Genomic DNA, 14765 nt, shown 5'->3' with positions numbered 1-14765 from the left:
TTCGTTTCTTTTGCAAAAAACGTTTGGAGAAAAATTATCAACTTTTGCTAGTTGGTCGTGTAAATTACGAGAGTTGGGAAATGTTGCCAGAGTTGTTTTTTAAAGTATTTTTTATTTAAAAATATATTAAAATAATATTTTTTTTATTTGTTATATTAATAAATCAAAACGATCTAATAATATAAAAAAAATTAAATAAAAAAAATTAAAATTTTAAAAACAATCCTTTCAAACGCGTTCTGAAATAGCTCTCTATGTGTTCATTTCTAGGAACCAAGCTTTGTACCCATCATGTAACACAAACTTGCTTGTCGCAGTCAAAGCTATGGGGCCAAGCTTCTTTGCCTTTTGTTCTTGGCTGGTTTGCCCTAGATGTGCTTGAAAGTGCATATAATTTGACCAAAAGAAAAATCAATGCCTTTTTGTTGGCGTGGATATCATGTTGTTCCCATACATTCTTGTTTTTCACTTGTTGAATTAATTGTGCATGTACTCGTTATATTATAGTGCATTTTTTAATGAAAAAAAACATGGATTTCACTTCTATTATATTATTGTTTGTATCTTAATTTCCTAAAACAAGAAAATCAGGTGTAAAATCAACTAAACTATATGATATTAGGGAAGATATCAAGAATAATTTTTTATCATTTTGATAAGGTAGTTGATTTCAATCTCGATGCAAATTGTAATATCTCAAAACTCAATGACAAGTGCAAGTTTAACCTGAATATAACAATAATATTTACAAGAATTTATTACCATTACAAACAAGTTAAAAGTATCTAATGAATTATGAGTTCAATACACCCTGTTTAATAGAAAGATAAGTATTTCTTTATCATTATCAGACAATCATTTATTCAGAAATCTCGTGTGGAGCGAATAGTTTTCATTTCTCATCTCATGAAAAACTTTTTTCGTTCCGCTTAGCCTTATCTTTCTCGACGGTATTTTAGTGATAGGTTCTTATTTTTACTCCACGATATTTCAAATTACAATTTTTCTTGGTTTTATTTTGATTATGTGACGTGGGAAATGTTTTTTAAATTTTTTGAAAGGGACTGAAATGAAATTAGTGAAACTAAAACTACCAAGTTAAGCTATATTGAAACTATAAGGACCGGAACATAACTTTTGGCTCCCCTCAATGGCTAGCAAATCATCAAACAATTATTCTCACCTCCCAAACAACAGGAAGACATTAAAAAGGATTTTCAAATCCAAATCAAACATAAATTTTTAGTATTTAATTCTAGAATATATTCAAGCCTTCGAACATCTAAAATCCATCCATGTTTGGGTCTAAATTTAATACTAATTAATAATAATTTTCTCCACATTGGTGATCAGAAATTAAAGAAATGGGAGTTTCTCTCTTCTTTTTCTTTTTCTTTTTCTTTTTAATTTCTATTTTATATAAAGAAGGAAAAAGAAAAAAGAAAAACTGAGGCCCACAAATCAAATCCTCCAAAAACAATTTATTAAAGCAGTGTGGTTAAAATTATATTTTATTCTAGTTATAATTTTAAAAATATTCAATTAATCAACGTAAATTATAGTTTTATATAAATCTTGTAAAAAAACTCTTTTATAAAAATATATAATTTATAATTTATTTAAAAAACAAAATCATGACCTCAAGAATAATTGGGGAATGGAATCCGGGAGTTGTATTGATGAAGAAGAAGAATCCAGATGAAGAGGACGATGAGGTGGGCCATTCCTGTGGGCCATTCCTGTGGGCCATCGGAGCAATTTATTTTGGATGCATGCATGGATGATAACCACTGCATCTTCAACTCATAAAAGTTATTTTCATGTAATAAAAATTATTAGTTATGAAAAATGTATAAATTATTTTGGTTTTTTTTATAGTTCCGAATCAATAGATTTAATATAAATTCAAAACTATAAAAAAACCATCATATTGGGATATACACTTTTTATCAATACAACATATTAAAAATAAATTTATTAACAAAACATTAATTTGTGTATCGCTAAATCACTATAATCTTGTTAACAAAATAATATTTATTTAAATAATTTTGGTTTTTTAATGTTTGTTTTGTTTTTAGTTTCGTCCCCTCAATAAAATAAAAAGATTAAATCATAAAATATATGTAAATAAATGCAAAAAGATTAGATAACAAAATAGTGACTCAAATTAATTTAGAGGGTTTAATTTATTAACAAAACATTAAATCGTGTATCGTTAAATCACTACAATCGTACTAACAACATAATATTTATTTAAATAATGTTGTTTTTTTGTATTTGTTTTTATTTTTAGTTTCGTTCCCATAGTAAAATAAAAAGATTAAATCACAAAATATATATAAATAAATACAAAAATATTAGATCACAAAATAGTGACTCAAATTAATTTAGAAGGTTTAATTTATTAACAAAATATTAAATCGTGTATTGCTAAATCACTACAATCATACTAACAACATAATATTTATTTAAATAATGTTGTTTTTTTGTATTTATTTTTATTTTTAATTTCATCCCTTCAACAAATCACTACAATCGTACTAACAAAATAATATTTATTTAAATAGTATTGTTTTTTTATGTTTGGTTTTGTTTTTAATCTCGTCTCCTTAATAAAATAAAAAGATTAAATCTCAAAATATATGTCAAAAAGATTAGATCACAAAATAGTGACTCAGATTAATTTAGAGGGTTTAATTTTCCTGTATATTATATTATACCTAGGCTAAAACTAATAAATAACCACAAGAAATTCCAATTCCAATAATTAAAATAATTATTAATGCTGGACGGACGTCAATGGAAAGTCTTTGTGGCCATAGATGGGCAGCAGAAGATGGGCCATATCCTTTTGGATCCACATATTTGCATTCCATGTCACTTGCAAATTAGTAGACAAATTGAGGGTGGCGTGCATGATCAAGTTATTAATTATTATTGGAATTAAATTGCAGGGAAAGGCCACAATCATCCTTGCCCACACACGAGGCCAAGTATTTGCACACCCCACAATCTCTACCCATGCTCTTATCTCAAAATGCAATCAATCAATCGATCGATGCATGTGTTTCCATTAGGCCTAATTGCCATCCTACACACCCCCCCACGTTTTCGAGCTGATTGAGTATGTGGTAGTGATTATGATTTAAAATAAATAATTTTTTAAAAATATATTAAAATAATAATTTTAATATTTTAAAATAATCTGAAAATATAAAAGAATAAAATTTAAACCGTGTTTCCAGACATATCCATGTATTTCCGGAGGCAATACCATGCATATGATGACTACCTACCATTGGACACTAACAATGAGGCAAGTACTCTCATCTCCTTTTTGGCCTACCTTTGCCCTCCCTTGGCTTCAAGCCAACAATGCTTCTCTAATTAATAGTCTCTTTATTCTCTTCTACCTAGACACCATCTCTTTACATTTATAAGTTAGAGAGGGCTTCATTTGTGGATAGAGAATGGCGGAAACGAAGTTCACTCCATACAATCTTCACCTCAGTACCTCTAGCATGAGGAGGAGTTCGAAGAACTACCAAGAACATGATTCTGAAACTCCACGCCAAGAAGAAGAAGAAGATGACTCTCCTCTTTCTCTCTCAAGCTTGTCAAAGATTATTCTTCCTCCTCTGGGTGTTTCCAGCTTTAACCAGAATCCTATACAGTCCAAGGGGTGGATAATCTCTCCTGTGGACTCAAGATACAGGTAATTATACAAATTACTATATATATATATATATATATATATATATATATCTCCTATGATCGATGTTGTAGTTTTTTTTATTTTAATCCTGCATGATGATCATACTATATATAGAGATGAAATGATAAGGTATGGTGGTGTCAAAGAAAAAAAAAAACCAGGGGAGATGGAGACCTCAGCCAATGTGACAGGACTAGAAAAACATCTCTCGATCGATATTAATTAAAAATAGGTTTAGGATATGAACATATATAAACAAAAAATAATCATTTGGCTAGCTCCAATTAGTTTGGGATTGAATCATGATGTCATTTGCTTTATTTTATAATATATGCTTCTTGTGATATAAAAGACTTATTACTACGTGGTGTGGTGGGTAATGAATAATATAAATTATATTTTATAATATTATTTAACTATATTTTTGACAGGGTGTCGAAACTTCTCTCGAGAAATTCTGTTAATTCAATCTGGGTTTATGTTTTTTTATCTTTTTTTTTTCTAGATTTTGATCCCTTGATCACTCCTCCAGCTTTGTTAGGGCTGCCTAAATGCAGCAAATCTTGATTAATCTCAAGAAATCGTGTGTTTGCAGGTGCTGGGGGACAATTATGGCGGTTTTGGTAGCTTATTCTCTGTGGGTATACCCTTTTGAAGTTGCATTTCTGAAGTCCTCGCCGTATAGAGCACTATACATCGCCGACAACGTTGTCGACCTCTTTTTTGCTGTGGACATCGTTCTAACATTCTTCGTTGCTTACATCGACTCAAGAACACAACTACTTGTTCGTGACAGAAGAAAGATTGCTCGGAGGTAATTAATCCTTAATTACCCCGCTGCATGCCCGATTAATCTTCGTATTTTGAACCCTAAAGAAGGAAAACTGCATGCATCAAAGGCAAAACTACAAAAACGTTGCGTTTAACACTTGGCTCTTTTCTTTTCCTTTATAATCATAAACCACTTTGACTGATCCAAGTTATTAGCCAAAGTTGATAAGGTTTACTCAAGTCAATAAAAAAAATAATAATTAAACATTATTATTATTTAAAAAAAAGAGTCAAGTCGAGTTATCAAATCAATCCATCTAATTTAATTTAAAATCTGATTTAACTCAGTAAATCATCGAATTAATCCATCGAATCAAGCCGAGTGAGATACTGATGTCTTGGTACTGTCTCTGTTTTGGTATATGGGAAATGAATCAAATGCGAATCAAATGGAGATGAGTCAATAATGGCAGACTCTTCCATGCTTTTGCAACATCACCATAGCCCATAAGGTGCTGCTAGTCCCTTTCTTTAGGCATGGCAGCCTCTTCCATGCTTTTTCACCATCACCAACACCTCTTTAGCTTTTTTAGTAGACCCCTGGAATGACTCGTGAAAGCGTCCCAACTTTTTTTGTTTTTTCTTTCTTCTTTTTCTTAATTTTTTAATATATGTCTGGCTTAAAAACTTTTACACACAAAGAATGCTGGCTAGAATTTTCCACCCTTTCTTTTTCTGAATTTAATTTTTAAAAAAAGTGGTTGAATTCTGGAATAGATGTGATGCTAAAGCCAGTGGTGGTGGTGGTGGTGCTATTGCGTGTGTGACAGGTACCTTTCAACATGGTTTTTGATGGATGTGGCATCCACTGTCCCATTTGAACTACTGGCCTACTTGTTCACAGGCAATGAAAAAGTAGGGCTCTCTTATTCCCTCTTGGGCCTGCTCAGATTTTGGAGACTTCGAAGAGTTAAGCAGCTCTTCACTAGGTATAGTAGAGGACTCTTCCTTTTTAACTATTGAAGAAAACTCATGTAAATTATCTTTGCATCTAACCTTTTGAATTGGGGGATTTTGCAGACTTGAGAAGGATATCAGATTTAGCTATTTTTGGGTCCGGTGTGCTAGGTTACTATGTGTAAGTGTTATGTATTCCGGATCTTGAATCGGGTGGAACCAAATTTAATAACTATATTATCATAATGTTTCATGTATGAAATGATATAAAATCTATAATGGGAAAAAATTAAATGTAATAAAGTGTTGTTTTATTTATGTTTTTTTTTTTTTGGTTTAGGTGACACTATTTCTTGTGCACTGTGCTGGTTGCCTCTACTATTTGCTAGCTGACAGATACCCGCACAAAGGGAAGACATGGATAGGTGCTGTGATACCAAATTTCAGAGAGACAAGCCTTTGGATCAGATATATTTCAGCTATGTATTGGTCAGTCACCACCATGACTACAGTTGGTTATGGTGATCTCCATGCTCAAAACTCCATGGAAATGATTTTCATCATCTTCTACATGCTCTTCAACCTTGGTCTAACTGCTTATTTGATCGGTAACATGACAAATCTAGTCGTTGAAGGAACTCGACGTACCATGGAATTTGTAAGTGTTCATGTTCACAACTTATTCTTAGTTTTTCTACTCTTCAATTTGTTCTCTAGAATTGTCATTTTACTAGTAAATTTTGCTGCTAAAATCCATGATGACCCATCCTTCAACTACAATTCTCAAAACCAAGTTAGTCCCTCGACTCAAAAATTCGATTTTTCACCACCTCTAAAAAAAGATTTCAAGAAAAATATCAATACATGCAGATTTTGTTGTTGTTGTGATGTGCTTAATGAAATTAGTGGCTACGTATTGGTGCAGAGGAACAGCATTGAAGCAGCATCAAATTTTGTGAGCAGAAACCGTTTGCCTCCAAGATTAAAGGATCAGATATTGGCATATATGTGCTTGAGATTCAAGGCTGAGAACTTGAACCAGCATCAATTGATTGAACAGCTACCAAAATCCATCTGCAAAAGCATTTGCCAGCATTTGTTTCTGCCTACAGTGAAGAAGGTCTATCTTTTCAAGGGTATCTCAAGGGAAACACTCTTGCACCTGGTAAGGAACTGTAATCTTTTTTTCCAATGTAATATGTAGCACTGGATGATTTAGTGCCATGCCTGCATTACTTCATAGTTATCAGATCTTGTCCGGGGTCTGAATAGGGCTGGATTGCAGGTCAGCTATGTCAGTCCATGGATCAATGAGTCAACTCAAATCTATCCAAAAACAACATAATTTTTATTTACAAAACAAATAGAAGCGAACGTCGTTTAAAAAAGATAAGTAAAAAAAATAAAATGATGTTGTTTTGGTCAAAAATTCAAAAACTCTTGGAGTTGACTTTATCAAGTTTCGCTTGGATTTATCCGAGTCAATCGTGTCACATCACGAGTTGATTTATTTATGTCACTTGAATTTGATGGAATCAACTTTCTAAACGGGTGAGTCAAACTCAGCTTGGCCAGGTTACCCGACGGGTCACAGGTTTATAACTGTGCATTTCTTGTTTGACAATAGCTTCTAGATCTTTAATTCTGTGACCCCTTGATGGCATTTCTTGTTTTCCTAATCAGAGCTGCATGTGATCTTATGTGCCTAACGAGATTGTAGTAATTTCGTCATATAAATATTTAGATTGGTGGGTTTTTTGAGATCAGGACAGGATTAGAGATCTAAAATTCCAAACAATGTAACTAAAATAACTAGGTTGCGAAGATCAAAGCTGAGTACATCCCACCAAGAGAAGATGTTGTCATGCAAAATGAGGCTCCAGATGATGTTTACATAATTGTATCAGGAGAGGTTGAGATCATCGAATCCTATCTAGAGAAAGAACGAGTTGTTGGGACTTTGCGCTCTGCAGGGGACATGTTTGGAGAAGTGGGTGCGCTTTGTTGCAGACCTCAGAGCCATATATGTCGAACGAGAACACTCTCACAGCTCCTGAGGATCAAAACCACAGCTCTTATAGAAGCAATGCATACCAATCAAGACGATTACATAGCTATTATAAAGAACTTTCTTCAGGTTTGTTTGTCATGGGTTCGGATTTAATCGATCCTCTACTCTGATGTTGATTCTTTGAAAGGCTTGATGCTTCTTCTATCTTTTGCCAGACCTTTTATACCATATTTATATCTCTGCTTATGATATCACACGATGGGCTCGGGACTTGATACTTAAATAATATGTTACACCGCAGCATCACAAAGGGCTTAAGGATTTGAAGATTGGAGATTTAACTGTTGAGAATGGAGAAGAAGAGGATGATCCAAACATGGCTTCCAACTTGCTAGCTACAGCAAGCACAGGCAATGCTGCTTTTCTTGAAGAACTTCTCAAGGCAAAATTGGATCCTGATATTGGAGACTCCAAAGGAAGAACCCCATTGGTATGCTCCTACTTAGCCTAGAAAATTCCCATGTCTTCATTGGTTTTATCAGAATCTACGTGCTTGTTGAACTCAAATGTCATTATATAATCAGAACATGTATGGGAATTTCCAAACGTTTTCTTAAGCATTAACTGGATCTTTCTTCAAGAAGAAATGACATTCCTGGGCCTGTCCATTGGCCTGATGGATCTTGTTTATTATCATTATCTGAGTATCATCTCCATTTCATTCTTCAACATTGCACTGTCAAAGGAAATAGATGATGGCCTACTGATTCCCACCTACTGATTCGTCGTCGACTCTCCAAAGATAGTACTGAATGATAATCTAATTTAGAAAAGAAGGGTAGAAGATGCAACAGATGCATGGTTTTTGCTAATTTCTCTGTTCAATGTTTTGTGGTGCAACAGCACATAGCAGCATCAAAAGGACATGAAGAGTGTGTGGTGGTGCTCCTTAGGCATGGATGCGATATACACCTGAGAGGTAAGTGCACAATTTCATAGCTTCTTGTGGTCCTAGACATCGCTTGATCTTCCTAGGTTTAACGTAGATAACATAACACCGTGATCACTGACAGATATTAATGGTAATACTGCTTTGTGGGAAGCCATATCATCGAAGCATCATTCCATATTTAGGATTCTCTTTCACTATGCTTCCGTTTCTGACCCTCACGCCGCGGGTGATCTCTTATGCACCGCTGCAAAACAAAACGATCTGATGGTGATGAAGGAACTACTGAAACAAGGATTAAATGTCGATTCAAAGGATCGCCATGGAAAAACAGCACTCCAAGTAGCCATGGCAGAGAATCATGGGGACATGGTAAACTTGCTAGTAATGAACGGCGCGGAAGTTGCTGAAGCAAACACTCATGACTTCTCTTCCACGAGCCTCAATGAAATGCTTCAAAAGAGAGAGATCGGACACCGAATTACGGTGCCTGATGTCTTGACAGCTAATGAATTGCTTTTAAAGAGGTGTGAAGGGGAACAAGAATGCACCTCATGTACTGGTAAATCCAAAGGATCGTCATCAGATTGTATTAGGGTGAGCATATACAGAGGACATCCCATGGTTAGGAGACAAACTTGCTGTGTGGAAGCCGGGAGATTGATCAAGTTGCCAAATTCCCTAGAGGAGCTAAAGAGCATTGCAGGTATATTGATCTACTCTACACACCCCCAGATCAAGTCGCTTTTGCTAACCTCTTCCCCTTTAGAGTATTTAAAATCGTGTTCTTCCTACAATAGGTGAAAAGTTTGGATTCGATGCAAGAAATGCTATGGTGACAGATGAAGAAGGTTCAGAGATTGACTCCATTGAAGTGATTAGAGACAAGGACAAGCTTTTCATAGTTGAAGATCCAACTTGCTTAATCCATTTGGAGGGAAACTAGCTAGTTAAGGTTGCAATCAATACTGATCATCAGGCATACATAATTTTATAGACAAGTGTACTTAGATCGATCTCACTTAATAATTAGCATATATGCAAATGTTTATATATATGCTTCGTTTAATATTATATCAGATTCAGCCCAACACGTTTTGTGAGTTAGTTTGCCCTCTTTTCTTCTTAAGAAATAAAATGATAACAAAAACTAGAAAACTTAATCATTTGTTGAAAACTCAAGTGATTTTTTTCAAACTAAATAAAAAATAAGAAATATACAATAGATAATGTAACTGTTTTTCATTAAAAAAATAAATCAAAACCATAGATATTTTAATATTTTATGTTTTTGATAATCTAATTAGTAATTACCATGAAAAAAGTTATATTGTTAACTAATAAAATTTATATTACATTTAAAGTAAAAAATAAATTTACAACATTAGCTAAATATAAAAATATAATCTTAATATTATATGTTGTTAAAAAGTGCTTGTATATAAAATAAAAACAAATTATGTTGTTCATATAATTTTTCATTTTATTTGAAAAAATAAAAAAGATTATATTTTTACTTGTTTTAAAAAATGATTAAAAAATCTCTAAAAATATGTTTTTCAAACCGGGTAAGTTTTCATTTGTCAATATTATCGACAATCCCTGATTTACAAAGGGCTACTAGTTTTTACGGTTGAAACTGTGTTTTGTGATTTTTTAAAAAAAATTACTTGAAGTTAATTGTTTTAGTGTTTTTTTTATCATTTTGATGTGTTGATATTAAAAATAATTTTTTAAAAAATATATTTTCATGCATTTCTGAGCGAAAAATATTTTAAAAATCAATCGCGTTATTACACTCTCAAACACTATCAAAATCAACCATGCATGTTATAAAAGATATCAATCTTGCAGAACCCTATCATCATGTTAAGAGATTAATTGTTAATTTTCACTTGATGAAAAACTATAGCATATTTGTCCCTTTTACTCCATGATCTAGAATTTGTTTGTTTTTATATTTCAAAAGTGTTTTAAAAAAATTAAATTTTTTATTTTTTTTAATTTAAATTATTTTTTGGTATTTTTATATTATTTTAGCGTTTCAATATCAAAAATAAAATTTTAAAAATAAAAAAAATTTTAAAAATAATCACTACAACGACATTACCCCGTAAATATCATAGGAACATCTTGGTTTTTGGGAATGGTACGTCCATTCATCATGTCGTGAAGATTGTCTAGGGACATTCAAATATTATATTCCAAGAGGAACATTGATAGCTAAATTTAATGCTTAAAATAGAATGCATGTTGGGTCCCAAAGTAAAAGAATCTACGTTGTAGCAATTCAGCATATATAAATTTATCCTAAGCTCACCATCCATGGCCGATCTGCTTGATTAAAATAGTCTATAACTAGAAGAAGACGATGCTCATATATATATATATATATATATATATATATATATATATATATATATATGGGAACACAAAAGCTTGTAACAAGAGAATTGAAATAGAAAAGCTGAAGAAGACAGAGCCTCCACAATCTTAAGAAGAGAAACCAAATCGAAGTAGGAGAATTAATGAGAAAAGGAATTAATCCCAGTCAAAGTTGTAGTCAAACTCTTAATCAGGGCCCATGAAACATAATCTAGCCTCTCATTAATGAGAAAAGGAATTAATCCCAGTCAAAGTAGTAGTCAAACTCTTAATTAGGGCCCATGAAACATAATCTAGCCTCTCATTGAATAAAGAGCTGCAACCTTGTTTATCATACCTTCAATAATACATTAACATGGAGGAGGCTCAATAAAGATTGTGTCATGTTGTTTCATACTTTCATATATATTATTTTGATATGTTTTGAAATGAAAATAATTTTGAAAAATAATTATTATTATATATTCAAAAATAATTTTATCAAATCCAAAACTTGATCCTTTTGAGTCATTTCAAGTTTATTATCATACTTTTAAAAACAAATCTTATCAAATCCAGAATTTGATCCTTTTAAATCATTTTAAATCATGTCAGACTATATATATCAAACTCATATTTGACTCAAAAGCGTCAGGTTACAGGTTTGTTAAAAGTGTGTTTGAAAGTATGGTAATAGTTGTTTTTTAAAATATTTTTTATTCCAAAACACATCAAAATAATATCTTTTTATTTTAAAAAATTATTTTTGACATCAGCATATAAAAATAATCTAAATACATTTAAAAAATATTAATTTAAAACAAAAAAAATTAAATTATTTTAAAAATACTTTTGAAATGGAATGCCAAACACACTCTAAGTCAATTTTAAAATCAAGATGTTTGGTGTTTTATATAAAATAATGTTGTTTTCAATAAAAAAAATTTAATAATATTGTTTTAAATTAATGATGCTATCAACTTTCACATTAATTCTAAATAAAATTTAAATTAAATTAAATTTTAAATTAATAACTTGTAAAGTTGACCTGTCAAACTACTATTATGAGATATCTATTATTGTATAGCTAGAAATCTCCCCCGGTCATCTCTCTCTCTGTACCTTTTCTGCCAATTAGACAATGATAACAATAGATTCCTAATCATCCCCTCCACTCCATGAGGAAACACACATTATTGCACCCAGCGATAATCCTATTCCAGCTTGTAGAAAGAAGCCTGTACTGTGCTGCTCACAAAAAGCTACTGAAATTCAGTACTTTTATTTCTTTGTTGTCTTCAATCTTGCAATATAAACCAGTTAATCTCCAGCATCTTTTCTTCTCACCACCATATACCATATATCCTTGAATATTGATGTTTATGGATCCTCCATGCAACCTTGCTCCTGTCAGTGGTTTCTACAGCATGCTTTCAAGAGAACTTGATGACCTCGATCAGAGCTTCCTATCTCACAACTTCATCTCTGTTCAGTTCCTTTCCAAAGTTCTATCCTCTCTCCAATCTTTCCATTCTCAGCTAACCACTCTGGTTCAAGAACTTCACCTTCCCGTGGGAGAAAAGTGGCTTGACGAGTACATGGATGAAAGCTCCAGGCTCTGGGAAGCCTGTCTCGTACTCAAATCAGGTGTTCTAGCTATGGAAAACCACCACTCCTCCGGTGCCAATATAGTTTCCTCTCTCGATGGTTATCGTCGCCATTCGAATGCACAAGTTTCACGTCAGGTTAGTCTCTCTCTATCTGATCTCTGTGTGGGTGTGTGTGTCTCATGAAGGATATATACAAGATGTTTCAAGCTAGCTTGATTAATTACTTACGTATTAATTTATGCATGGTTGTGATCATAATGGTGTAGGTTATCCGTGCAATCGTAGGTTGTCAAAGGGAAGTTATAGTGCTGGAAGAGGAGAACAAGAGGTTGATGGAAACAAGAGTAGAAGCGTTGTCACTGAAGTTCGAAGGAACTTTTAATAGTGTAATGATTGAGTCGAGCTGGTTCAATGCATTCAATGGATTTCGAGGTGTTCTACACGCAATGAGGAATGTTAACTCGTTGCTTCTATTGATATTGCTTGCTGGGCTAGTGTATTGTTGGCCACCTTTTTGGCAAAGAGCAGCTGCGTTTCGGGAGGGGGAGCAGATGACGTTTGGTTCAGCCTTCATGGATTCAATAGCAAGACTGCAGCGAAGAGTGGAAAACGGAATGGATCAAATTGGTGGGCAATCGGCTTCATCAGCTGGTATCATGCTTTATGAGTTCAGGCAGGCAAGAATTGCAATGGAGGAGCTCAAGGCAGAGCTGGAGAGTGGTGGCGCTGTGGAGTGTGAATCAGGCATGGACATCCAAGACAAGGTTGACAGCTTGAAGAGTTGCTTTGGGTTGCTGAGATGTGGGGTAGAGACCATAATTGGACAGCTTGATGATTTCTTTGATGAAATAGTTGAAGGGAGGAAGAAGCTTTTGGGCATGTGCTCTCGTCAGCCCCGCACGTAAGCAAACTACGTCGGTGAAGCAACTTTTAGGTACGAAGGGATTAAAATGATGAAAATCAACAACTGTGTGAATCATTTCCATTGTGGCATTAATTAGGGCAACCTTCTTCTTGCACGTTCCTTTGATTTTCTCTTTTCAAGCCTTTGCTTTATTAATTCGAGTTGTGTTTTTAGTTATATCAAATAATATAAAATATTATGGTTGGTTCAAGTTGTTTACCTCTGAGTGGATCATTCCAGTTTAACCGGATTAGTTGGAGTCTAGTAAATTTCTAGATATTAGGTTTAAACTTGTCAAAAAAACAAATTCAATTTAAAAACTTAAGTAGCTAAGTGAAGACTTTCTCGAGTAAAAGTTTTTTGGGCTTGGAACTTGCATAGTTTCATAATATGAAGATAGTAAGATTTGAACTCATAACCACTTAGTTATCAAAACTCTGATATCAAATCAAATAATCAATTCAACCTAAAAGGTTAAACTGTTAGTGGAATTTCAAGATATAATTTATATTATTTTTTAATAAAATTTTAAAAAATATATTGATATGAGAAAACTCAATGACTAAATTTTGTTCAATTCAGCTAAATCAACCCTAATAATAAAAAAAAATCAAAAACCTTTTCATTTAATAGTAAAGTTGGGCTTTCTTCTCTAAGCAGAAACCCAAAACATGATAGTGCCAAGCAAAAACCTCCTCCATCCAGATATGGTCCTTATTCAATCCAACGGTGTAGCTTTGACTTCTATTATCAATTGGCCCAAATTTGACTAGAACTTGGCGTTAAATTTCACACCCAAAATTTTGGTCCTAACTTTAATCAATATGGTCTCATGTGCCCGTTGAAACGAACACGTGTCTCAAAAGGGGAGGTTTCCTTCATTTTTTTTTGTGTTCTTGTCTATAATTGCCGTTTAGATGAGAATGAAACGATAGAAGTCTGTAAAATAAAAATACATAGCAAATACACTAGGCTATTATAAAAAAAAAAACCAAAGGATGTGTTTTACCCCTAGTTTTTAAACCTGGCCCAGATTTCAAGTTTTGACCGGGTCATCGGGTTTTGATCAGGTCACCAGGTCGGTCGGATCAATCTATATTTTTAAAAAAATTCAAAATAACATTGTTTTAATAAAAAAAATAAAACAAAAATCAACGGGTTACAACAGAGTTTTGCTGGGTCAACCTATTGGGTGGTCGGGTCACACCGAGTCATGACTTTTTTTATTTTTTCTTCACCCGATCCGGTTCTAGTTTCTAATCAACCGAATCCTGAATTGACCCGCCGGAACAGGCCAAGTTTCAAAACTATGATTTTACCATAAATTGAAATTGTAAAATAATGTTTTCGTACTCTTTAAAAAAATACTCAATTGCCTGGGCTTTGGGTATTATTATTGTTAAGTATAATTACTTAATTGCTCATAAAAGAAAAAAAAAAAACTAGGTCTAAAGGTTTTTTATTTTATTTTACTTTTTCCT

General features: G+C 33.0%; 2 protein-coding genes across 3 annotated transcripts; both read left to right on the top strand.

The window, feature by feature from the left end:
- Positions 1-3270: 3270 nt before the first annotated feature.
- LOC133701775 (potassium channel AKT2/3) lies at positions 3271-9457 on the top strand. 2 transcript variants are annotated; one of them, XM_062125858.1, is made up of 12 exons: positions 3304-3319; positions 3421-3718; positions 4314-4532; positions 5320-5478; positions 5570-5627; positions 5787-6104; positions 6372-6611; positions 7263-7583; positions 7759-7947; positions 8361-8436; positions 8531-9112; positions 9207-9457. In XM_062125858.1, the coding sequence occupies exons 2-12, from the start codon at positions 3474-3476 to the stop codon at positions 9350-9352; spliced, it is 2553 nt and encodes an 850-aa protein (XP_061981842.1). In that variant the 5' UTR covers positions 3304-3319; positions 3421-3473; the 3' UTR covers positions 9353-9457. The 2 variants fall into 2 exon arrangements, with proteins under 2 accessions (XP_061981841.1, XP_061981842.1); XM_062125857.1 differs by having other exon boundaries at positions 3271-3718.
- Positions 9458-11959: 2502 nt separating this feature from the next.
- On the top strand, positions 11960-13495 carry LOC133702304 (uncharacterized). The gene is made up of 2 exons (XM_062126619.1): positions 11960-12515; positions 12647-13495. Exons 1-2 carry the CDS (start codon positions 12147-12149, stop codon positions 13283-13285), a joined length of 1008 nt encoding a protein of 335 aa, XP_061982603.1. The 5' UTR covers positions 11960-12146; the 3' UTR covers positions 13286-13495.
- Positions 13496-14765: the final 1270 nt, after the last annotated feature.

The sequence above is a fragment of the Populus nigra genome, chromosome 8 (genome assembly GCF_951802175.1).
Source record: "Populus nigra chromosome 8, ddPopNigr1.1, whole genome shotgun sequence".
Lineage (NCBI taxonomy): Eukaryota > Viridiplantae > Streptophyta > Magnoliopsida > Malpighiales > Salicaceae > Populus > Populus nigra.
The sequence above is the reverse complement of the archived record's forward strand: the minus strand, read 5'-3'. Positions and strand labels throughout refer to the sequence as shown.

What these genes read in the sequence shown, in the direction of transcription:
- LOC133701775 (XM_062125857.1), top strand. Translation starts at nt 3,474, where the DNA reads ATGGCGGAAACGAAGTTCACTCCATACAATCTTCACCTCAGTACCTCT. An exon ending in CCTGTGGACTCAAGATACAG is followed by an intron (nt 3,719 to 4,313) that starts GTAATTATACAA and finishes GTGTGTTTGCAG; the next exon opens with GTGCTGGGGGACAATTATGG. An exon ending in ATGCGATATACACCTGAGAG is followed by an intron (nt 8,437 to 8,530) that starts GTAAGTGCACAA and finishes GATCACTGACAG; the next exon opens with ATATTAATGGTAATACTGCT.
- LOC133702304 (XM_062126619.1), top strand. Translation starts at nt 12,147, where the DNA reads ATGTTTATGGATCCTCCATGCAACCTTGCTCCTGTCAGTGGTTTCTAC. An exon ending in ATGCACAAGTTTCACGTCAG is followed by an intron (nt 12,516 to 12,646) that starts GTTAGTCTCTCT and finishes ATAATGGTGTAG; the next exon opens with GTTATCCGTGCAATCGTAGG.